General features: G+C 36.3%; 2 protein-coding genes across 5 annotated transcripts in view; one reads left to right on the top strand and one right to left on the bottom strand.

The window, feature by feature from the left end:
* The first annotated feature begins 1,697 nt into the window (after nt 1-1,697).
* On the top strand, nt 1,698-5,674 carry arid6 (AT-rich interaction domain 6). Its single transcript, XM_038304946.1, has 6 exons — nt 1,698-1,865; nt 2,353-2,509; nt 2,887-2,939; nt 3,365-3,462; nt 3,550-3,691; nt 3,958-5,674. Exons 2-6 carry the CDS (start codon nt 2,365-2,367, stop codon nt 5,266-5,268), a joined length of 1,749 nt encoding a protein of 582 aa, XP_038160874.1. The 5' UTR covers nt 1,698-1,865; nt 2,353-2,364; the 3' UTR covers nt 5,269-5,674.
* Nucleotides 5,675-8,315: 2,641 nt separating this feature from the next.
* The window catches only part of LOC119796436 (rhotekin-like), a 34,072-nt gene continuing 18,045 nt past the window's right edge, over nt 8,316-24,342 (bottom strand). For 3 of the 4 annotated variants that reach the window (XM_038304991.1, XM_038304993.1, XM_038304990.1), the window contains exons 12-13: nt 23,061-23,148; nt 8,316-10,043 (exon numbers count right to left, since the gene is read on the bottom strand). In XM_038304991.1, the coding sequence (XP_038160919.1) occupies nt 10,037-10,043; nt 23,061-23,148 (95 nt within the window). In that variant the 3' untranslated portion in view covers nt 8,316-10,036. The remainder of the gene's footprint in view (nt 10,044-23,060; nt 23,149-24,342) is intronic. The other variant, XM_038304994.1, reaches the window with a different exon arrangement.

Here is a 24,342-nt window from a genome sequence, read left to right on the forward strand (position 1 = left end):
GCAAGTTTCATTTAAAGAAAGATATAGGTTTATTGTATTTAAAAGACGGATGTTCTTTACGGCAACCACTAAAGGCAATAAACCTCGCAGCTGCTAGTTTGATATGTTTAGAACTGAGTTGAGTTGTGAGATTGAAAATTCAGATCTCACACAATCCAGCTTGCAGCGCAAGGTTAAAAGGCAATCGGTTGCCCTCAAATTTATTCAGGGCCTAATTGTAAAGGCTTGAACAAATGCATGAACTCCCTTTACAGAATTTGACTTTTGAAACAAAACATACATTTTCTTCCTCTTCACATTTTTGCACAATATCAGTTTGATCTGTCACATAGTTAAAAAGATAGAACAAACACAAGCACAAAGGCTTAAAATGTCTTTGTCTCACTCTCATGTTTGCTTATGTCTAGAAGATATTTCTCTTGTAATAACAAACAGGCAGTAGAAACCAAAAAAACAATACCTTTTTTTGCTAACACAATTCTTCCTTCTTCCTTAATGATAACATCAACATTGCAATTCAACCATTTATCACATATTATCGCTCTGTAAATGTAGTTATTGTTTACAGCTTGAGTCATATTATAAAAAGTCTTATCCTTTGTGAAATGCAGGATTTTTTTTTCACACATCTTTCAACTCCTATGATTGTCCCACTTTCGCTCTTAAAACTTCTTTCATACTTCAGATCGATCATAGATTAACAAGACGTTAGAAACATTCAGATGCTTTGTTCCATACTAATATGATAGCATCATGCAGTTAATGCTAAACCGTTGACTTCACATCCCCGATGCAAATCTTTCCTTCTACCACATATAGAGGATGTGTTGTCAGATTGATATCTAGTGAAAACAATCCCCTACCCACACCATTAGAGCTAATCATCACCCAAGAATACTTCTAATAAGTACTGGCCTAACATGAGAAACTGAAATCCTGCCTCAGTGTATCAGGTAATGTTTTTTTCCCAATATGTCAATGCTAGTTCTGATGAGTAAATGAAAACAGGGACATGAACGTCCAGTTCTTTGTTGATAGCAGCAATACCAGGTTTGAAAACGTGGCGCTATAGCCCATCCTTTTTCAAGATTCACCTTGTACTTTAAAAAGAAGATGTTTTGCATATCTTTTGTCTGTCTGTGTGTTTATTTGAAATGGAAGAACCTGTAAGCATGTTGAAATAATGCAATAAAATATTGTTAATCAATTGCAACATCCCATTTCAACACTTGGAACATGTTGTGGTTTTATAATAATGTGAAAAAAAGAAGAAATTTATGAACAAGTTCATTGTAATTCAATGTCTGCACTGCTTAAGAGATGCTCTTTGTTTTTCAAGTAGTGCAAAAACTTATATTTATATCTTTTTAAGATAAATGTTGGTTAAATAAATAAAAAAGAGCTGCAGAAACATGTAGCCCCCTTTCCTGCCAGCCACCATATCTAAAGGCCAATTGCACTAATTGCTTGAGAAAAAATTTGTATTGAGTAGTATGAGGCAAAAATGTCATTAAAGAAATAAGTTGTGAGTAGTAAATATAATATATGCAAATGTGTTCCTTTGACAGTTTATTTCCTCACACTTTGCTTTTCTGGTCACATTCTCAGGAGCGAGTCAAACTGGTTCAACAATCCAAATCTCGGCAGGAAGTCAATGTAGTGTACACCCCCTTCTGCTGGTTTATTACTTTGTCACAAAGACTCAAGGGACAAGTGTGTGACTGACGCAGCCTTAATAAGTTGTTGTTGCAGAGATTTGAGCGATCTTTTAACTTCTTGCAGGGATCACGCACCACAGCTTCTTGGCTTGTTTTCTGACCATAAGAGTGATGAGATAAATCTTTTCATCCTAATCTTCTTTAAAGGTGAGAAGCAATTTGGTTTAAATCCAGATTTAAGATGCTCATAAGTTAGAAAATGTATGTGTTTATTTTCCAATCTCTTATATACAAATGATTGAAAAAGCTCTTTTTGAAAATTTCTCTTCCATTATGGATAGAAAAAATAAGGATAATCTTGAATAAATATTATTTTAGATCCAATTAATGCTAATATAGGCTGCTTAAGGCAATATAACTTAAGTGCAAAACTGAAGGGATAAAACATCGCATTGATACAACTTTTATGTCTCAAGCTAAAGGCATGAGAGATGACTGCATCTAGATAAGAAACGGTTTCATTAGCAGTCACACGATGGGGCCCTGCTACGACTTTTCTCTCAGCTAGAGGATAGTGTTGAAATAAAGATGTTTATCACTTTAAAATTTTAAGAAGTGGCTGGAAAAATACAAATGCAATCTTGAGATGAACTGATTCTACAACTCTAATTGCGTTTGTTGTTATTGCTTTCAGATATAAGTGGAAATGGCAAACACAGAACATGACGCAGAGACTACCAAAAACTCAATGGAGGGGATCACAGAGGAGCAGTTCCTCAAAAATCTCTACCTTTTCATGAAGAAGCGAGACACCCCAATAGAGAGGATCCCCAACCTGGGCTTCAAACAAAGTAAATACCCTGACTTGGTGCACTGAAAATCTTGTTGATGGAAAAATTATGCAATTATTCCTGTTAAATTCCTGCAGTGTTTGTTTACACAAAATATGTTGTAATATCGGCATCAGGCAGGAAAACTCCACACATCTTAAAAATGGAACAGGTTTAGCTAAAATATTTCCATGCCTCCAAGAGCGTATAAAGTGTCTTTATTCCAGTGGGGGAAAATAATAATAACTCTCTAAGTTAGAGAAAAAGAAAAAAAATATTTTGTCTAAGGCAGGAAATCTGAAACATAATCTGATTTCATTTACTTACGATAAAATTCACAGATTTTATGTATAAATAAATGTAATAACATTTATTTCTATTTTTCATTTCCTTTCTAGTTGATTTATATTTGATGTTCAAGACCGTGAATGACTTGGGTGGCTATCATCAGGTATTTCTGTTTTCTAACTTATAATGTGTTTATTACAATGTAATTTTACATACTTTACATTTCATGCTCTCTATAGGTAAAGTCTTTTTACTTCATCGAATTATTCATAAATTCCATCACAATTTCTATGCTGCAATTCTAATTATTTATAAAAGTTAAAATTTGTATACACATCAAAATGTATATAAAATGCAATAATATTTTTGGAATGATATCAGACAAATTCTAATGTCACATTTCTAAAATCATAGTTATTTAAAAGGTTGAATAAAGCCATTGAATTTTTGTTTGTTTCTAGTATTTCATATTGACTGCGCATTCGAAGTTATGCACCAAAACAGGGTGCAGAGCTTTAATTTTTGTAATGTGCTTTAATGTTTCTATATAGAGAATATAAGTTTTAAAATCTATCTTCTTAACTCCAGGTGACCTCTCATCAGCTGTGGAAGCGGGTTTACAACACACTGGGAGGAAACCCGCGAAGCACAAGCGCAGCCACCTGCACACGCAGACACTATGAAAAGTCAGTGTAGTTATCTTTGCATGCAATATGTGTGGGTGGTTTTATTACATCGAAAGCTTTTATCTGATTCGATTATCATTTGTTTAGGTTGCTTCTGCCTTACGAGTGTCACTTGAAAGGCATAATAATGAGCAATTTGCCTCACAATCAGCCAAGGCCCTACCCCTACCCCAAAGAAGAGGATGGGGGCCAGAGGCCACCAAAACGCAAGCTGCCATCTCTGCCACTGGTTGGTGTTATTTTAAATTCATTTTTGTGCTGTTGCCAATGTATACAGAAGGTCTTCTGAATATTAACACCATGTACATTTTAATCATTTGAATAGATAAGTTCTGATGCAAGAAGTAATTTAGTTTGCTGTGTAAGTTATTGATTTACTGACAAGAGGTCGCAAATTAATCCAATAGTCGAATCATTATTAAATACTCATAGTTTTCTTTAATGATTGAAAACCTATTATATCTCCTAAATTAATCAAAATTTTTCTTTGCTCAGGGACCACCCTTCTTCCAGTCGGATCAACTTGGGAGTTTCTACCCACTGCCTCTCCCGTACCACTCCTTGTACCACCCAGTTCTCCCGCCATATGTACCTATACCATCCCCTGTAATACCACATCATGGCCCCCCGGCTCCCAAGCACCCAGTATTCACCTTTACCCCCGCTCATCAAGATTCAACCCCCATGGTTACAGATCCTCTAAAATTACTGCGCTCTATGGCGGAGCAGTACAAGATGTCAGCTGGATTGTCTTCTTCAGAACCCTTGAATCTGAGCAAGAAAGCTTCCGCTAAAGAGTCTGACCCCATCCCTGTCTCGTCGTTCTCCCCACTTGCATCAACCAAGAATCCCAAATTTTTAAACAAACCATCTACGCTCTACAGCCCTAAACATGCAGGTGTAATGAGGTGTGAAGGAATTGAGGCCCAGGAGGGTGAGTCCAGCAAGGGTGTGCCAAGCTTTTCTGACTCTGAGAAAAAGAGTAAGACCGATGATGATGATATCCAAGTCCTGACACCCTCCGAAAGCCCAATATGGATTTCTTCTCTGACCCCTGAACCAGACCTGAGTGCCTTTGTGGCCAAACCAAAAGCAAGTTCTCCGAAGGAAGACTTTCCAGTTGAGCCAACAAAGGACAGAGGTGTCAGAACAGAACCAGCAGGTTTTAATTTCAGTTATGTTCTGCCGAGGAATTCCAAAGAAAAGGATGGCAAGATGGAAATCGAGGTGCCACTGTCTGTGTTCCGTAACTGGTTACGGTTGTATGGTTCCTCTAAAAAGCTGCCAGAAACAAAAGAGCTTCTTGTCTCTGATAGCGAAGAGTCCTTAGGAAACACAAGCTTGTTGGGTGAGGATATTCTCCCGACAGACATGACATTTTGTCGTCCTCAGAACCAGAGCTTAGCAGAGGATCTGAGGCTAAGGAACAAATCAAATCTTGTACCAAACACAGAGACAGAAAACTACAAGGATAGTTCTCTCACCAGCAGTAAGACTTCAGATGGCCTTTTAACAAGAGGGGAAGCTGACCAGGGGATCTGGTCATTCGAGCCCAGGGCAAGAGATTTCTGGAATGCCCACTCCAAAGAGACCGTGGCCCCCCAAAATCCAATGAAACCAGGTTCCAGTCCAACCGGAATAAGGACAAACTCTAAGTTCTACATGGAAGACATGATGCAGAGAGGGATGCAGAGGTTAGAGGTGGAGCCTTCTGCTGTGCTGATGGTCAACTCCAGCACTGCAACTAGAATTCCCCTGACCCCTGAGGAGGTGATGAAGCTGCAGAACATCATGGCAAGTGCATGATGATGATGATGAGGGAAGGACCCCAACACCACATTTAAGCTGCTTCCTGTTAATAATTTATTATTTCAAAGAATCACTGTAAAATAGTGTAATTAGCATGATGTACAGTAATAATACAAAAAACAAGCAACAAAGATTGTATCCTCCAATTGCTTAATTATAATCCAAAGAATGATGAGTTTCATTATGATAATTTAAATGCTCTAGTGGGATTTCATTCCTCTTGTATGTCTATATAATAACAGATATTAACAGATGGAGTACAGTTCACATGTCATTAAAAATAAACTTTAAACACTTTCTGCTGTATTTTACTACACTTAAATAATTTTCTACATTTGGAATTTACTACAAAAATTTAAATAATTTTTTGGATATTACGTCATTTTTTAACTATTAACCATTGTTTTATTTCTCGATATTTCTAATTTTGTAAATATTTCCCTTTCTATGTCTTTCTGTTTGTTAATATAAAATAAAAACGTATTCAACCAACATAAATTTGTTTGCATAATATATCGGTATATGATTTAGTATCCTCGACAGAAATATAAATTATGCATTTGATAGTTAGTATCATCTAAATTTTTATACATTTTCTCTTTTTGGGGTTTTCAGTCTTGTTGAATTTGATACAGTTTGTTGGTACATTAAAGATGCATTGTATCTTTCCAAACAAAGTGTAGCTTTGTTAGTTTCTCTTGTCTTGTTTTGGTTTCAACTTGAGAGTTTTGCATGTTGAAGGATATGTGAAGAGTATGTCAAACAGAATGAGAAAACAAAAACATGACTGCATTTTTTCTGCTATGCCTGCCCAAGGCTGGCATGTGACACAAAGATATTAAACGTCTCTGGGAATTTACTGTAATAAATGAGTAAGAGAAGGATATATTAACATTTTGTTTATTTAGTTTAGAAAAAAAACAAAAATATATATAACACAATAACTAATATTTTGAAATAAATCTGAACAAAACTTATATAGTAAAAAGAGCTGAACAGCAACTAAACTTGGACTAAGGTATAGTCAACTCATGATATAAAGAAATCAGACTCAGTCAACATGATGAAAATAAAATCAGTCTTTATTTGAAAAGCAATGCCAACAACATTATCATAATTCAAAGTCATATTGCTGCAACAAATGCCTGTGCGGATGCAACAGCTATTTACAACTATTATCTGCTTACAGAAAATCTTTTCCATTCCTTTCATATACTATGAAATCAGTGTTGGTTTGCATCCATTTTTATTTTATAAAATGAAGGCAGAATTTTCCATGCATTAGCAAACTTAATGTCTAAACACCTGCTTCAAATACTGTAGACAACCTGCTCTGTAACTGCCCCGACTTTAATTACTACCTTTTTATTCAGAGGAAAAATAACACGGCTCACTGGTGGCACTCCCTTGACTGTAACCCATGTGACTTAATATTTGCGTGCAGAATGTTTGCTGACATCACAACAACAATGTTTATCACAAATCTATCATGCCTTAGTCTATTTCATATGAATGGTGCTTTGAATCATTGGGAGACGATACAATGCGAAGAAAGCTTGTGTCGTCTAAGTTAATAACAATTCTATTTCTGTCTCATTTTTGGTGACGCCTTGGACAGAAATAACCTGATAGTAGGGCCGGGCAGGAAATGGCCAGATACAGGTCTTGGCATGTCATTGTACAGATTGAGACAGATCATCACATAACATGTGTTTTGTGTTAAATTTCTGATGTCATCCTCATTACATGCCATTGCCTGACAATAGTTTCGGGATTATATCTAGGATATCCTTAGGCTTTTTTTTATTTAACATACATATTTTCTTTAAACCCTGTACAATTGTCTTCATAAGCTCCCTGCTCAATGTAAAAAATCAATACAACTTAGACATAACCTCATTCAAATGCTATGAAGACAGTGAGAATAGACTAGACAGTGTTATTTTAATGTTAGACTACATTCTGTTGATAAGAAACTGTAAATGTGAGCACTTAAACATTATTATTGCAATTTTATATTTGATATTTTCTCAATAATTGTATATTTCTTTGTTATACTTACATTTTTTTTCACATACCATTTTTTTAATAAAAAGAAACAAGTCCTTAAATCATATATTAGAGAATTACCTTAGCAATGAACCATGAACAACAAGAAAATAGCAAAGGATTTGTGGCGACTGTTAAAGATTTCTCGTTAAACTATAAGTATTTCATGATGGGTAAACTCACCTTTACAATCATATTTTTACACTTTCTGCAAATGTGTTTCTCAACTTCTAATTGTTCCAGTAAACACTAATGAAGCTATCATTAAAAACTTTAGAAAAACATAATTTCACTATAAATTGACCAAAACAAATGCTCACTAAGGCCGGGTCAACATTGTACGATGTTTTACCCTTTTCGGGGTGATTCTCCAGTTATGCAAGAATTTTCATTTTTCGATCGGTGAGTTTCAGCCTCATCCTGCATCTTGTAGTATACAGGGGGTAACGAGGGGCGATCAGCCTCTCCTCCCGATCAGAATCATAAGGTTGATAGAAAATCAAACATGTTTGAAATTCAGTTGGCCCTCGTGATTCATTGGTAAGCAAATCCTGCTGTTGAAGCGGAGCTATGAGCGTTTACGAGCTGATTTACCTGAACCTCAAGCACTGCATATGTGCAAACAGGGAGCTCTTCTTCTTCTTTTTCAGGACTGACGAGTCTGACCAGTGCCATCTCTCTGCACTGAGTCCCACATGTGGTTTTTGATTGTGCAGTGTGAGCAGTTAGATCACATCAGAGCATCGTGCTGTACGGTGGAAGAATATTAATCATGAGCCATTAGCTATTAAATCCTTTGATTGCGTCGTATAGTTTGAGCTTTAGCTCAGCAAAATGATTGAAAATATCATATAGTGTATGCCCGGCCTTAGTCAGATTTTTGTGAAGGCAGAATTACCGCTTAGAGAGAGCTTTGAAATGTAAAACCTTTGTTCCAAACAAGTATTTAGAACATGCAAAGAGGTAGGTATCTTTGTTGAAAGTCCTGGAAGATACAACATTGCAAGAATAGAATACAATCACAATACTATGAACACAATGATAACATTTTAGGTCCAGAAATAATAAAAGTTTTATAGTAAAGTCACCGTGCCTCATCTCTAAATGTAGTGTGAATCGATTTGGATAAAGCACTTTACAAATACAGGAAAATTGACATTTACCATAATTTAAAGAGAATAGAGTTATAACAGTAGGAGAATAAAGTCATGATATAACCAAGCTGGAGTAGAATCAAAATGAAGTTGTAATATTACAAGAGTAAAGCAGTACTTGTGTTTTCTTGTTAGAGCTCTTCCAAGAAAGAGCTGTTTGAGCTAATCAGGTAAGATATTGATAACTATCAAAGCTTTCTTCTCATGAAAATTTTTTCCTATTCTTATATTAAAACAGCCTTATTATGCAGTACTACAAATGTATTCTTGTAATTTAAAAAAAATGTATTAGAAAAGCCCCCAACTCTGTCATATCTGACAAATCTGGAGGAGCAGAAACTGTTTATAATGAAACCTGTAAGCAACGCACTTAACCATAATGTGGTTAGTCTTGTCAATAACATAATGACAAGACTTAACTGTAGAAAATAGCTGCTTTTAAGCTAATTTAATATTTGCTGCAAAGTAGTTTCACAGGTCAGTGAAATATTGGAAAGATATAGCCAGGTCAGATAACCCCAGTTAATTTTTTTTTTCTCTTTAGATTTCATTATACATTGTTTAAAGTAGATATGTACTTCACATTATGCAAGAAAAACCATAACCCTAAGTCTGAAGGTGGGAGCATCATAGTGTGCTGATGTTTTTATTTTTAGCATATGGTACTGGTAGACTTCATATATCTGAAGAGAGACTGTATGTAGAAAAATTCTTGAGAAGAGGAAATTTGGATAAATCTTTAAGAAGGCAAAGATCCCAAATGCATTCATCCATCCATCCATTTTCAGACACGCTTAATCCCAAGTGGGGTCGCGAGGGGTGCTGGTGCCTATCTCCAGCTGTCTATGAGCGAGAGGCGGGGTACACCCTGGACAGGTCACCAGTCCATTGCAGTCCCAAATGCATTCTCAAGGAAATATCTCAAAGCACTGCTAGGATGACCCCTTCAACTTTCTAACATGACTCCAGGTGATTATCTATAAAAATAACTTGCTGTAGATAACATCTGAATACAAATAACCTAATTGATGGACTCTGGACTTTTTTGGATTGTTGCCAACATATGGTGTGAACTCCTTCTCAATAGCCTTATGTATACTCGCAGTGCTAAGTCTGCTCTATTAACATTCCGGAGGCCAAATATAAACAACGTAAGAAGAAGCTAGACAACAAAACAAGTATTATGCAATCATTGCTAATGGGTGCGGTGTTGACAGCTTACTGTAAATTTTTTGTCTTCTGAGTTTCCCAGGAAGTAGCTTAGACTGTGTCTTTGGTTGCAGTGTGAAAGTCTAAAGGATGACTAATTGGAAAATTGGTTTAGTGAAAGAAATAAAAGGCCAGGCACAATCTAATTCTTTTTTTTTCTCTTAGATAGATTTTGGATTTGTGTATAAGAGGAAGACCAGCCGTAAGAACAGTACAGTAAATCTGGACGTCTTTAAAGAATTTAGTACATGCAGCATTGATCATGTCCTTGTCCATTTTGTCCAAGTTGAAAAATCACAGGCGGTCAGATTGGGAGCAACTGATTGCTCTCTGCTGTATCTCTGTCGGGATGATTAATAGCTGAAAAACAAAGGAAAAATTATGAGTCAACTAGTCTTAATAAATAAGTATCCTAAAATGACATTTAGGAGGCTTTTCTCAGACTTTCCTAATTCATTTTATATTAGATGCTTTTTTTTATCCATAATTTCTTTCCTGACAGCTTAGCTTGGAGGGTTCAGCAGCTTTAAGCTGTCAGGCAGAATTTGCAGTACAACATGGAGGAAAGAGGATTAAATCCCTTATTACATTACATTTGATTCATTTAAGAGGAGGATAGACTACAACTAGTTCAGGCAGCAAGGAAGGTAAAAACATACAATGCTTTAAATATGAAAACAACAGTGTTACAGTAAGTGTTTGACAGCAGACATTGCTGTGAAGAGCAGCACAACCAGTTTTTAAGTTAAGAGGCAGACAGCTTTTGGTACAGGGTAAGTTTGACGTGGGTAATTGTTTTTCCTGCGATAAACAACACTGTCGGAAGACTAGGGTTGGCATTGTCAGACCTGACAACTAGTTTCATGACTTGAGACAATGAACTGAGAGATGAAAAACAGAATGAATCTGTAATGCACTAAATGATTTTTATGTGTTATTATGTAAAAGTGTGATTAAAGAGGTTTTACGGTCTGCAGGATATGTTAGATGTGCATGCAAATAAATAGTTCCTTAATACGTATGCCCTTGAAGTGTGTGGTGCATGTATGCTTTGAACCAGGGGCACAAAATAAGATTGTGGAATAACCACCCCCCCACACCCACACACACACACACAGATACCACAGGACACATCACGGAGTGGAGAGGGGTTAGCTCTTCAGATGCCGTGCAGAGAAAGCAAAGATAAAAGCTTCATAAACTTTTTATTGTTTTTTTTGTGGTTTGCACACACCCCCGGTTACATTCCTGTCTCTCTAAAAAAAAGTCACATCTCCTCTGATGACAGTTATAATTATTCAGGCAAGATTTTTTTCTAACATCTCATATGAGCATTTGTAAGAATGAGGATATGGTGCTTCTCATAAAAATGATAACACAGAGTAAACCCGATGAATCACCCAAACAAGGTTGTGAGCATCGGCCCGTAGCTTTAAGGAGGCATCACTCCTTCCTGTAAACGTGCTTCGTTTCAACAGCATTCACGTTCAGATTTTCTTATTTGATTAGCTTCCCATTTGTTGTTAAAATATTAATATGTCAGGATTGCTGTGTAACCTTAGAAATCTAGTCTGACATTTGATTTCTTGTTTTATAAGACATTTGGTCTTATTTCACTATAAAGCGACATAAGATACCTTTCCAGTTTCAAATAAGTTCAGAGCCACAATAATATCACATTTCTCAAGAAATACTTGAAATCTTAATGTTCATATCAGACATACATTTCTAGCTATGAGGTCAACTTTAAAGGTCTGTGGAAGCAGCTTCTCCTTACATTAACCATGCTTTAACTCTTAGTGTTAAGTCTCCTTTTTTTTATTGTACCCGATAGCTTTTAAAAAGCATGAGAGCAGATTTTTTATTTTTTTTTTTTTTGCTACCGTTTATGGTTTTGTTTTCTCTTATTTGTCAATTGAATTGTCTTAAAATGTGTTGCTTTCATATTGTGCATTTTGGCAAGTGAAATTTAAATGTGCTTGATAAATGTGAGGTTCGATTTAAAAAGCCTGACAAAATGTTGTTGTGTTAGAATATTCCCTGAAATACAAAAATGCAGGAGGAAATGAGTGCTTTACAGGTGAGACAAGGCCTTTGTTTGGAAAGTTGAACCTTGTTATTGAGTTAAGTTGTCACCGTACATATATCTAATATCAAACCCTGAAGAACAACCTGTTCTGTGTGTCATCTTGTGACCAATCACTGGCTTTTCTCTGTACACAAAACAACCCTTTGCCAAACAACAAATGCATTCTTTCCAGGCTAAAAGATGTAACTTTTGTTTGCCAGCCCGTGTAAGAACTTAATTTATAGGTTAGTGTTAAATGACATAGCCTACATTGTATTAAAGGTGCCATTGTGTTTCAGTTAGGGAGGTATTTGTCTTGTTTAACCATAGTGACATCTGTATCGTTATGTCACTGCTGACCTCCAAAAGCCCGTAAAGAAAGGATTGCAATTCAAGTCAATATCTATTTATGTCTTCTATTATAGTGAATCTTATAATTAAACTGTGATTACATGGTACAAAAACTTGACTAGACGTTCTACATAAAACATCTTTGGCATTTCTTTAACTATTGAAGTCATAGCATAATTGCTAAATGACAAAATACAAATGATGCAGCTACATTCTTATCTATTATCACAAAGATGGTTAACTGTCATTCTAACGTGGCATGTTTTGGGCTGGGAACTTTTGTGATTGAGCAACACATGGCAGCACGTTTTTGTAAGATGAACTGAAAGTTATACAAAGTATTCCGGTATTTATACCTAAAAGTCTCAAAAGAGGGCCTACCTGTACCATTCTGACACTCACTATTGTTTACATCTATGCTGTGATGACGTGTAGTGTATTTTTGGGGGTTGGGTATCCAGTTATTTGGTCCGAACCACATGTGTCTAGTCTGTATTCATAAGTTGCTGAATTGAAATTAACTAATTATTTGATATGCAGGTTTATTTTCTGGTTTTGTGAGGAATAAGTCTCACAAGTCACAACAATAAAAATGGAAAATTTTTGATGAAACATAAAGTAATTAGATTATTGTCAGCCTAAGCTAAAGTATACAGAGTTGTTTGCAGATATTGTTTTTAAAATACTGAAGATAATAATAAACATCTACAAGCAGAAAAGCATGGCAAACACTTATTAACTGTGCTGCTACTGCTAGAGTGCATTGCTACATATTCTTAAAGTATACATAGCAATGAAACCTCTGAAAAAAAGCAAACGAATCAATATGCAAAAAAAACAACTTTTATCTCAAAATGAGAAACATTAAGATCAGTCTTCATAATCAACAAATTTGGAAACTAAGAAAGAAAGCTGACCGTTTGGGGATAAAAGTGGGAAGGAATCTAAATTTATATTAGGTCGTAAAACATTATCCCATACAAGGTTATCATTTTTAACTAAAACTAACAAAATAAAAAATCTAGAATAGAAAATCCCTTTCATAAACTGAAAAAAAAAAAAAAACAGATCTGGCAAAAATAAAAACTAACTAACACTGTGGGTCTGCCTCGCTGCCTACCCTGACCCTGCAGTGGGTGAGGGAACAGCAGGGTGTATCTAGTGTGTAAGAAGGAGTATAGGAACATGTTTAGAGTCTGCTCCTGTGTGTGTCTCCGTTGAGTGCTTGTATATGCCTGTACGGTTGTAAGGGTGGGATTATGTGAATGTGACCGGACTAATTGTAAGAATGAGTGCTTGGCTCCCCTCCCACCTAATGGAATATCCTGGGTCCCAAGCAAGAGTAGGACTTGTCTTCTCCCCCTTCTCATGCTTTCCACCGGTGAGGGGTATCTGTATCTCCTGGTGTGCTGATGGTCCTCTAGGTGCGGGTTTGGGTACTTTGGTGGGTGCTTTCTTATTACAAGGTGCAGAAGCAGCCTCCTTGAAATAACTGTATATCTTCTGCGTTGTTTATTTTGCTGTTTTATTTTGTTTTCTCTCTTCTCTCCCCATCTTGTTCCTGTCTTTTTCTCTTTGTCTCTCCTTTAAATTCTTATTCCCTCTCTCATTCTCACCTCCCTTTATGTCTCTTTGTCTGTTATAAAAGATTTTATCCCCCCAAATCATTTTCAATAAAGTTTCATATTAGGTTAGTTTTAGTAAAAAGCAGAAGATTGTTGTAACAACCCTAATGGTCTGCTTATAAAAGCAAATCTGTTGGGCTATTATCCAGATTTCCACATTGATTTCCATGGCTACTTTGGCCAAAAAAAGGAAAACAAGAGCAAACTTTCATAAACTCTAGATTAGATTAAGATTAGATTAAGATTACATTAAAGACAAGATCATAAAACTGAGACTTGGAGTTGCACTGTGACAAATTAAAAAGAGTGAAAAGGGTTCATATTGTTAGACATCAGCAGGTGAATGGTGGATGGATATTTTTTTAACAAAAAGGATGAACATGAAGGAAAACTAAAGAACCAGTAAGATGATATAAGAGGCAACCAAATATGAGAGAACCAAAAATACTTATTCAAATGCAGCATAGAAAAACAGAAATCTAGTATGTGTAATGAACCAAACATAACTATTACAGAGCTGGTCTCTGACATGATTCTAATATTACTTTTATTAATATTTTATCTTGTTTTCACTTTCAGAATCAGTTCTGTTCTGTGATGGTGCTACTCTCAGTCCTTCTTGAAATTGTTTGTGCTGTTGCAAAAATGTATTATTATATTTAATAAAACCTGAACTAATTATGAAACATAGACAGCAAATGCAGTCATGATTCAATATAGGAGTGTTTTAATGTTTGATAAATGACCTCTGCTGTTTTTATATGACTTTTAAAGACTTACATGACTTTTATATGACTTTTAAAGACATTTCTAATATAATTTGAAGTAAAATACATATCTGTTTAAAATTGCATTTTTCTTTCCTTGTGGAGGGTTACTGTAAGTCTAACTGCTGTTGGAATGAGGTTTTTGTACATTTTGTTTTTTTCTTCCTTTAACATCCCATTATCTTGTTCTAGATTGCAGAAGATTAAGAAACACGATGTGCTCCATTGTCAGTTGACCATCAATGCTGCATTGTCAATGACATCAATGATCTTGTTTGTCCTGAAATTTGAAGTGTTGTTATAACTCTGCCGAAAGATTTTAAATATGTAAGAAAACTTCCCAGAGGGACCTCTTTCCTCAGTTTGATACATTATTTTTTTCTACTAGCAAAACGGGTCTGATGAGTTAATAGGGATTCCAAAGTGTTGATTTAATGGGAGCAACACCATATTTTAGTCATAGGCCTTCAATTTGGTTATTTGCAACAGAATACCTGAGTCATGATACTCATCAGTGCTCTGCAGGATTTCCATGTTCATATGTTTTTACTGTAAAGTTTTTTTTCTCTCAGAATTATAGGTAAAGAATACCCTACAAGCCATTTTAAAAAACCTAGCAAACACAGATTGTATTTATAAACATCTTTACTATAATTGCAGCAAATTAAGAGTAAATGACCTGATGTATATTTGATCCTTAATGCTTTTCGTTTGCTGGTGTGCCTGGCAGGGATATTAACTTGGCACAATGGCAAAACTGTGGCTGATGTGTTTTTAACCTTATAAAAATACAATCTGATTTTTAAAAAAGGAGTTGATTTCCATTGCAAAACTCCTTCTCACTCAGGTCTTCAGGCTCCAGCCTGCTCTGCATACCTAGAACCAGAACTAAACATGGAGAAGCAGCATTTAGTTCCTATGCTCCACTTATCTGGAACAAACTTCCAGAAAACTGTAAAAGTGTTGAAAGCCTAAGTTCCTTTAAATCAACACTAAAAACACATTTGTTTAGGATTACCTTTGACTGTTCTAGTTAAAAATTTCAACTGAACCATCATTAGTTCAACTTTTTTTATTTTCTTTAGTCCAACTGTTTTTAACGTTTTTTCTTGTTTCTGCATTTTTATTTTTTTTTTCCTACTTGCTTTGATTCTATTTTATTTGTCTATATTTTATTCATGTAAAGCACTTGCATTTTCTTTGTACTGAATTGTGCTATATAAATACATTTGCCTTGCCTTGTCTTACCTTGCCTTCTGCTTATGTCAGAGCCTTGGATCACAGTATCAACTGATTTTGTAGCCGTTTTGTAAAGCTAACCGCGTGCAAAGCAAGGAGTTTGTAAAAGTGACTGCTACCTTTTCTATGCTTTGTTATGAAAGGGAATTGAGACACCTGACAACGGGGATTTCAACTTGGCACAATGCCAAAACCGTGGCTGATGTGTTTTTAACCTTATAAAATAGAATCTGATTTTTAAAAAAGGAGTCGATTTCCATTGCAAAACTTCTGCTTATGACGGAGCCTTGGATCACATTATCTACTGTGTTTGGAGCAGTTTTTAAAGCTAACAGTGTGCAAAGCAAGGAGGTTAAAACATGATTTCTACTGTACCTTTTATAAGCTTTTTTTATGCAAGGAAACTGAGACAACTGACCACTTCCAAAAAAAGACATACAACAGGTTGCTGGGCAGGTATGAGTCTAGTTTCTGAGAATAGAAGCCAAGAGGAGGGTGGGGCAAAACTGTTGTGAGAGACGAGGATGAAGCGCATCCAAACTCAAGATGGCATGTGAAGACAATTCAGCCATAGTAAGTTGTTGTGCAAATAGTTTTGAAGGATACCCAGGCTTTAAAGGTATCATTTAGACCAGGGGTCTGCAATCTTTAAAATCCAGAGTGTTATTTTTGCACCAGTCCAGCAAAATCAAATTTACTTATAGACGAACATGTTTAATGAGTTTCTAGATAAGAAACAGCATCATAGTTGATAAACATCTACACAAGAAAATGTCTTTTCATTTTCAAGAACCACCCTGATACCTGTATTAAAAATCAACTAAACAGATAGAATGTGCTCAAAATGAAATACAAATAAAACCGATAAAAATGTTAAGACTATTTAAACCTCAATCCCAAACCTAAAAAAAAAATGCAGTAGGCCCTAAACTGATGACAAAGCAAGCACAAGTTAATGAGATTGTAAAAAGAGCTGCAGAGCTGCCCAAATTAGGTCAAAATCAAGACAGTGGTAAATTTATTAATGGTTCACACCACAAATCTAAGCTTAATGATGCCGTAAGAAAACTAGAAAGAGTTCATTTTGTCTTTATTCTTTAATTTTTTTGTAAGGAAATTATATTTTGTATTATCACTAAGGCTGCATTTAGGTCCTATGAAGCTAATTTTTCTGGTTACAGGAAATCATGATATGAATACTACTATGGTATTTATTTTTGTCTGTTATTAATATTTGTCAGCTTAATATTTGAAAAGTACCAAATGTTAAGAAAGCTGGAAGGGGCAAATCTTTTTTTTATAGTATTGTATCTGGGGATAACCCTCCCTCCAACTAGCACCATGAACGCAGCATCCTTGACTTTAAAACACTAATGGAGTGATAGTATATCACGATCAGAAGAGGCTGTTAAAAGCTGCAAACGTTTAGATTAAGATTAGATTAAAGGCAAGGCTCCCCTGTGGGTACAGGCGCTATTGAACTGGCAGGTAACACTCTTTATCCTGATCACAGGTGCTACCCCATTGAGTGGACACACTGTCTGCACAGGCAATCCAACCTGATTGCCCGAATCTTATGTATTCTGCATGCTGGCTGAATGCAGGGATTGCTTTAGACCTCCCATGTGTGTTGGGTGGAGGTGAAGGGACGTGGCAGCCTGAGATTTGGCGTTAGGTTGGTGGTGCTCTGGGTTTGGGTCCAGACCCCTAGTTTACATCTACCCTTCCCCCTGTTCATAAACACACATTCACCCAACAGGCAACTTGACGACATCTGAGCAGGAGGGGTGCTGGAATGAGTGTTTCACATCTCTGTTCTTTCCTTTGAAACCGGGTGGAACTGGGCAGTGGGCTCTTACTGTAGGACCAGTCATCGCTTGGTGGGGATTTCTGGCTCTCCTAAGAGGTCCCCATCCTTTGCCTTCCAAATCTTATTCCTCCGCCCGGATGGGGAATGCTGGTTCCTGCCACTGAGGGGTGGGATCTGGAAAGTTGGAGGGATTGGCTTCATCCTTGGAGTCGGCTGGCTGGTGTGGCTGTAGAGAAGTTGGAATACAACCCGCAAGGCTGGATGCCTCTCAGTATGTTTTTTGGGTCTGTCTGACTGCCTGCCCTGACCCTAAACATGGCCTGTGCCAGTGGGTGGGGGATGACTGGGAGTGTCTAGACTGTAAGAAGGAGTCTAAGAAAATGTTTAGTGTCTGCTCCTGTGTGTCTCATTGAGTGCTTGTAGATGTCTGGGCAGTTGTAACAGTGGGATTGAGTAAATGTAACTGGAAGAATGTGAATATGTCTTTGTTTAATTGTCAGAATGAGTGCTTGGCTCCCCTCCCACCTACTGGAACATCCTGGGTCCCTAGCAACAGCAGGACTTGCGCCCTTCCCTTCTCATGCTCCCCACCGGTGAGCGGTATCTGCTGGCATGCTGATGGTTCTCTAGGTGCGGGTTTGGGTACTTTAGTGGGCGCTGTCTCATTCCTGGTGGCTGCAGACTGTGGCCAGGCATCCTGGCCTTGTGAGGTGTCTGCTTGGGGGTTGTGCAGCCCCTGGCCTCGGACCCCTGGGGTCTCATCCGGGTCTGTCTGCTTGTGATGGGCTGACTGAAGCCCCGTGGGGCCTCAGCACTCTGGCATCTGGGATTAGGCCCCTTAGGACTGGGTGCCCTTGGGGTCAGATCCCTCTGGGTTCGGGTCCCCGGTGCTCTCATCTGCCTCTGTGATGGGTGTTCTGTCCTTATATCTGCCCTCCCTTAATTCCTCTGATCTGGACTGCTTTTATTTAAATGGGCTTCTGGTCTCTTCTTCATCGGTCCTTGGCCCTGCAGGCCGAATCTAAGGTCAGCGACACCGGCCATTGGGCATGTTTTCCCTCTGGAGAAGCCTCTTAAACCCTTCATACACAAACATGCTCATGTATGCATACCACAGGCACTTCATTACAAGTGTTCTTGGAAACACACTAATGTTGAATAATATTAACAATACTAAGCTGCAGCTATAGATATACAGTATACAACCCTGAATGATATTGTGGAATCACCAAAGGCTTTGCCTTCGACAAACATCTACTGACTGGGTATGTAAGGGATACCTGGTACTCTGGAAGCTAGTTTGATGTTTACATTTTAGCTGTTGTTTTGTTCTCGGTTTTCCTTCCCTCTAGGCTCATGCAGGTGGGGAAGCAGAATTCTTGGAGTTCCTGTATATATTTGTTTATTTTGGTGTTTTCTTCTCTTTCTTTTCTCTCCTATCTTTTTCTAGTCTGCATCTCTTTCTCTCTGCCCTTAATCCTTATTCCTTTTCCCTTTCTCACCTCACTTTCTGTCTCTGTGTTTGATGTATAAGATTGTCTTCCCTAAATCAGGGAACCAACAGAATCAAGATGATACAGTAAACATCCCAAATATGAGGGAACCAAAAAGACTTATTCAAATGCAATATAGAATAACAAAAGTCCAGAGTGTGTAATCAACCAAAAACTCAAAGAGGTGTGATCTATTACAGAGCTGGTCTCTGAGTTGATTCCAATATTCTTTTTATTCAGATGTTCTCCTGTTTTCACTTTTAGAATCAGCTCTGTTCCATTTTTTGTTCTTTTCTCGGTCATTCTTGAAAGTGTTTGTGCAGTTGCAGAAATGTATCATTATAACTAATAAAACCTAAGCTGAGTATGAATCACACAGACCTCACGCACGGTCGGGTTTCATATATAAGATTGTTTCATATTTGATAAATGCCCTCTGCTGCTTTTATGACCTTTAATCGAAAGTGTCAAAAATAATGTGAATTAAAATACAGATTTGTTTAAAATTGCTTTTTTCTTACTGTAAGTCTAACTGCTGTTAGAATGAGGTTTTTGCGTATTTAGCTTTTTCTTCCTTTTACGTCCTATTATCTTGTTCTTGATTGCAGGAGATTAAGAAACACACAAACACTCCATTGTCAGTTGACCATCAATGCTGCATTGTCAATGACATCAATGATCTGGTTTATCCTGAAATTTGAAGTGCTGTCATAACTCAGTCGAAAGAATTTAAATATGTAAGAAAACTTCCCAGAGGGACCTCTTTGCGAGGGACCTCTTTGCGTGGTTTGATACATAATTTTTTTTCTACTATCAAAACGGGTCTGATGAGTTAATAAGAGGGATTCCAAAGTGTTAATTTTAAGGAAGCAACACCATATTTTATTCATATGCCATCAATTTGGTTATTTGCAACAGAATACCTGTGATGATACTCATCAGTGCTCTGCAGAATTTCCAGTATGTTTGTATGTTTTTACTGTAAAGCCCAGAGGGTTTAGGAAGCAGTTTCCGCCTGAATGGAATTCCAGTGGAACCACTACCACGGCTGTCACTATATATAATTTATTTTTGTATATGCAAATTTTAGGAAATTACACTTTTTATCCTCACCTAAAGTTGTCACAATTATAGGTAAAGAATACTCTACAAGCCCTTTTGAAAACCTAGCAGACACAGATTGTAAATATAAACATCTTTACTATAATTGCAGCAAATTAAGAATAAATGACCTGATACATATTTGATCCTCAATGCTTTCAGTTTGTCAGTATGCCTGGCAGGGATGTTAACTTGGCACAATTCCACAACCGCGGCTGTGTTTTTAACCACGTATATTTAAACATGGTGTTTAGAAGAGGCCGGTTTCCATTCCAAAACTCCTTCTGCTTATGACAGAGCCTTGGATCACATTATCTACTGTGTTTGGAGCAGTTTTGTAAAGCTAACTGCGGAACGTGACTTCTACTGTACCTTTTATAAGCTTTTTTATGCAAGACATACACAAGGTTGTTGGAAAGTTATGAGTCTAGTTTTTGAGGATAGAACCCAAGAGGAGGGTGGAGCAAAACTGTTGTGAGAGACGAAGATGAAGCGCATCCAAACTCATGATAGCAAGTGAAGACAATTCAGCCACAGTATGTTGTTGTGCAAATAATTTTGAAGGATACCCAGGCTTTAAAGGTATCATTTAGACCAGAGGTCTGCAATCTTTAAAATCCAGAGAGTCATTTTTTCCCCAGTCCAGCAAAATCTAATTTAATTATAGCCGAACATGTTTAATGATTTTCCTGAAAAGAGACAACATCATAGTTTAAAAATATTCTCAAGAAATTTCCTTTTTATATTTAAAGTACCACCCTCATATATTTTATTTTGGTTTAAAAATAAAACAAAATTTTATCAGAAGAAAGAAGGATTAAGTTTTTCTTTAGAGAAACATAGGGGAGCACTGATTGTCAGGTAGTCTACTCAACTGGCCTCAATTTCCTTAATTTTAGGCGATCGATGATCCGCTGATACTTAAATGTGAAAACAATCTCAACCACTAACCTATACCCATAAGAAGGTCTGAAAATCAGCCCCTCTTGCTGCGCTACACTTAAATTCCTATTTGAGACATTACTTTAAGTTAATATAACATTTATTTTTTTGATTTTCAAGGTAAGTGATCGTTTTTGTAATTAAATTAGAATAAAATATAGAAGGTGTATTGTGATCTTAAAAAAAAAAAAACACTAATTGTTTCTGTATCTTTTTTGGTTGATATTTTTCTGAGCCACAGTAGAAGGTCCAAAAAGGCACCTTGCGGATCCAGAGCCAGAGGTTGAACCCCCAGTATAGACTATTTCTGGTTTCATTCTCTTGCTAACTTTCAAGCCTCCAAGCTGCTGCTTTTTTTTTTTTTTTTTGCCAAACATGAAATACTAAAAACTGCACTATGTGTTCTGGTAACCCTAAAAACTCCATTATGATTGGCTCAAGTACCAGGAAGCAAACGTGGCTAAACAGTGCATCAGAATAGTTCCACGTCATACTTCAAGTTTTAACAGAAAATAAATAAACATTGCTGGTAGACAGGTACAGGTGTTTAAAGGGAATTTTACTTCCTTTCTGGATGAAAAATGAGAATAATTTAATATTCAAGTTAATAATCAATAAATTCCCTACTTATCACATCTTAAATTGCATCTTCAATGTTTAAATTCCCATAAAACTGAACAAATTTGAGAAAAAAACAATATTCGAGATTTGTTTCCGAACCAATAAGGCCTACTTCATAAGATAAAAAAATAAACATAATATTTGACCAACTTTAATAAAAGATTGGAAGTAGGTGTCACCGTCTTTTGACTGCCATGCGGGGAACCCGGGTTCCAGTGTCAGGAAAGACATCCTGCATAAAACTTTGCTAAGTCTGAGAGTAATTTGATTTGCTGTTGCAACCATTAAATAAAGGAGAAGGCTTAGAAGACAGAGACGCATTTCTCTAATCTGATTCAACTGGATATAAAAGGTTTTAGTATTGCTGCAATCATCACTTGTTGACATTAATATAAAGATAGCAAACTGTGGATAAGTAATGATTGTACTTGCTGAATTAGTTGTTTTGTTAGTTATTTTTTCAAATTTCTGTGTTAGACTAACATTTTTATGTTAGACAAATCTTTGCCTGTAAGTTTTTACAACTTCAATTTTTATCAAATGCTTTTTATTTATTATAGTTTAAATCATCCCTCAAGCCAAACAAACCGAATGCATGCTAATGGTCAATAATGGAAAACCTCTATTCTTATATATTTTTCCAAACTGAAAGATAATTGCAACTCCACGTAAAAACCCTGTCGTATCCAGTATTTAGTTTAGATGTAATGTGAAGCGATTAAGACTGGAGCAAGTTTTTGCTTTTCTCTTAGACTTTTTTAAATTCCTGACACACCCCATAACCATAGACTTCTTTGACATAACAATCTATTCCAGACCTCAATTATGTGAGAGTGGAAAATGGAAATTCTCCTTCAAAGCCTGTATCATTACTGTAAGTAGGCACACTTCTTACTTGTAAAGTTAGAAATACAGCAGCTCAAAAATTTAACAAAATTTTAATTCAACATATAAGAAAAGCTGAGAAAGCACCAAATGTTTATTATTTCATATATATGCGTGCATAGAAAATTAATCTGGCAATATCTTTACCCGTTGTTGAGCTGTTTTGTATAAAATGAAATCATGCATTCCAAAATATGCACTGGATATTCAGCCAAGAACTAACTTTCTACCCAAAATCATTAAAAATGCAAGCAGGAAAACGTCTCATTTTGTGATCTCACTCTAAGGGCTTATGAAAGCCTTTTCAAACTGTTGCTGGAAGTGATTATACACATCAGCTGAGCATTGGGAGGATTTTCTGCAAAATCTACTGCATGAAAAGCAGGCAAATCTTTAAGATTTATCCAGAAAACTAAAAAAAAAAAAAAAAAAAAAAGCCAAATGGCGAGGCTGATGTGTGTGCTGGAAATCATACCTTTCTCTGTAGTAAGAGGAAAGCAAAGTGCGTATCTCATTAGACAAATCTGAAATGGCAGGACCCTTTCCCGGAGAGGAGGGCGTTACTGTAAAGCAAGGGGAAGTAAATATAATAAATCTGATCTATATCAAACTCTACATATGAAAGAAAAATAAATAAATGAAAATAATAACTCAGTGCCAGAAAACACCTGAAGGTGATGATAGATTACACATCAGGAAGTTAAAGAGAGATTCTTTTACGCATTCATTTTTCCACTCACATGTCTTTGAGCTATTGGACACCTGTTAACTACAATCATGCTTTTACGCTGTGTCTCTGGCATGGAGTGTTGCATATCTTTAGATCAGCATGACTGCCGTTTTTTCAGCAGATGTAGAAGATAATACACCCATTCTTGACGACAGTGTCTGGCTTTCATCCCAGGTTTTTATGGGTTGTGTTTTTCATTGTCGGTTATTCTTTCAGACTTGTTTGTCTACTTTACGACTAAGTTTCTACCTGACTTGTTACTGATCAACCCAGAACTTTCGACATTTATTAGTCCAATCTTTGGCATCAAAAGACAGGCACTATTGTTTAAGAAGGCTTTGCAGTTTATTTGATGTATGATTTAAGTCTTCAAAAGCAAACAAGATAAATTTGGGCCTATCATAAAACTTTCAATTAGTAATATCTATTAATTGACAATAAATATAAGCAAATTATTTTTTTTAATTCTGCTTGTCTTCTTGATTTTTGTGGTTATTAAACCTACAGCCATTTTGGCATCCTGATACCTTGTAATTAATTAAAAATATACTTTTGCAGGTATAAAATAGAACATCAATTTAAGAATGCTATGCATAATGTTTTAAAGTAAGAGTATTTTTCTTTTATAACAACTTTCCAAATTTGTGTCTTTTTGGTCTTTTCAACAGCTTGTATTAGGAGCTAAAAAACTACACACTGAATATTAATCCTGAATTGGAAACTAGAAAATCTTGTCATAGTTTTCACCTGATCTTTGGAGTGAGAAATCAATGTAAGGTTAGAAAAGAGACAATTAAATCCAGATGGTATTGAACATACTTGTCAACTGCACAAAACCATGAACTTGAAGTTATTTTAAGTATCACAAAGCAATATTGAGGTGACAAATGATTATAAAAGGTTTAGGAAATAGTTTGTGAAGTAGCATCCAGTGAATAATTTTATATCTTGATGTCAGCGGATTAGGTTTAGACTTAAATAAACTTTATTGTCATTTTGTATGCACAGAGTGTATACAAAACAAAAT

This window comes from Cyprinodon tularosa, unplaced genomic scaffold (genome assembly GCF_016077235.1).
Source record: "Cyprinodon tularosa strain WSP-4 unplaced genomic scaffold, ASM1607723v1 ctg55, whole genome shotgun sequence".
Lineage (NCBI taxonomy): Eukaryota > Metazoa > Chordata > Actinopteri > Cyprinodontiformes > Cyprinodontidae > Cyprinodon > Cyprinodon tularosa.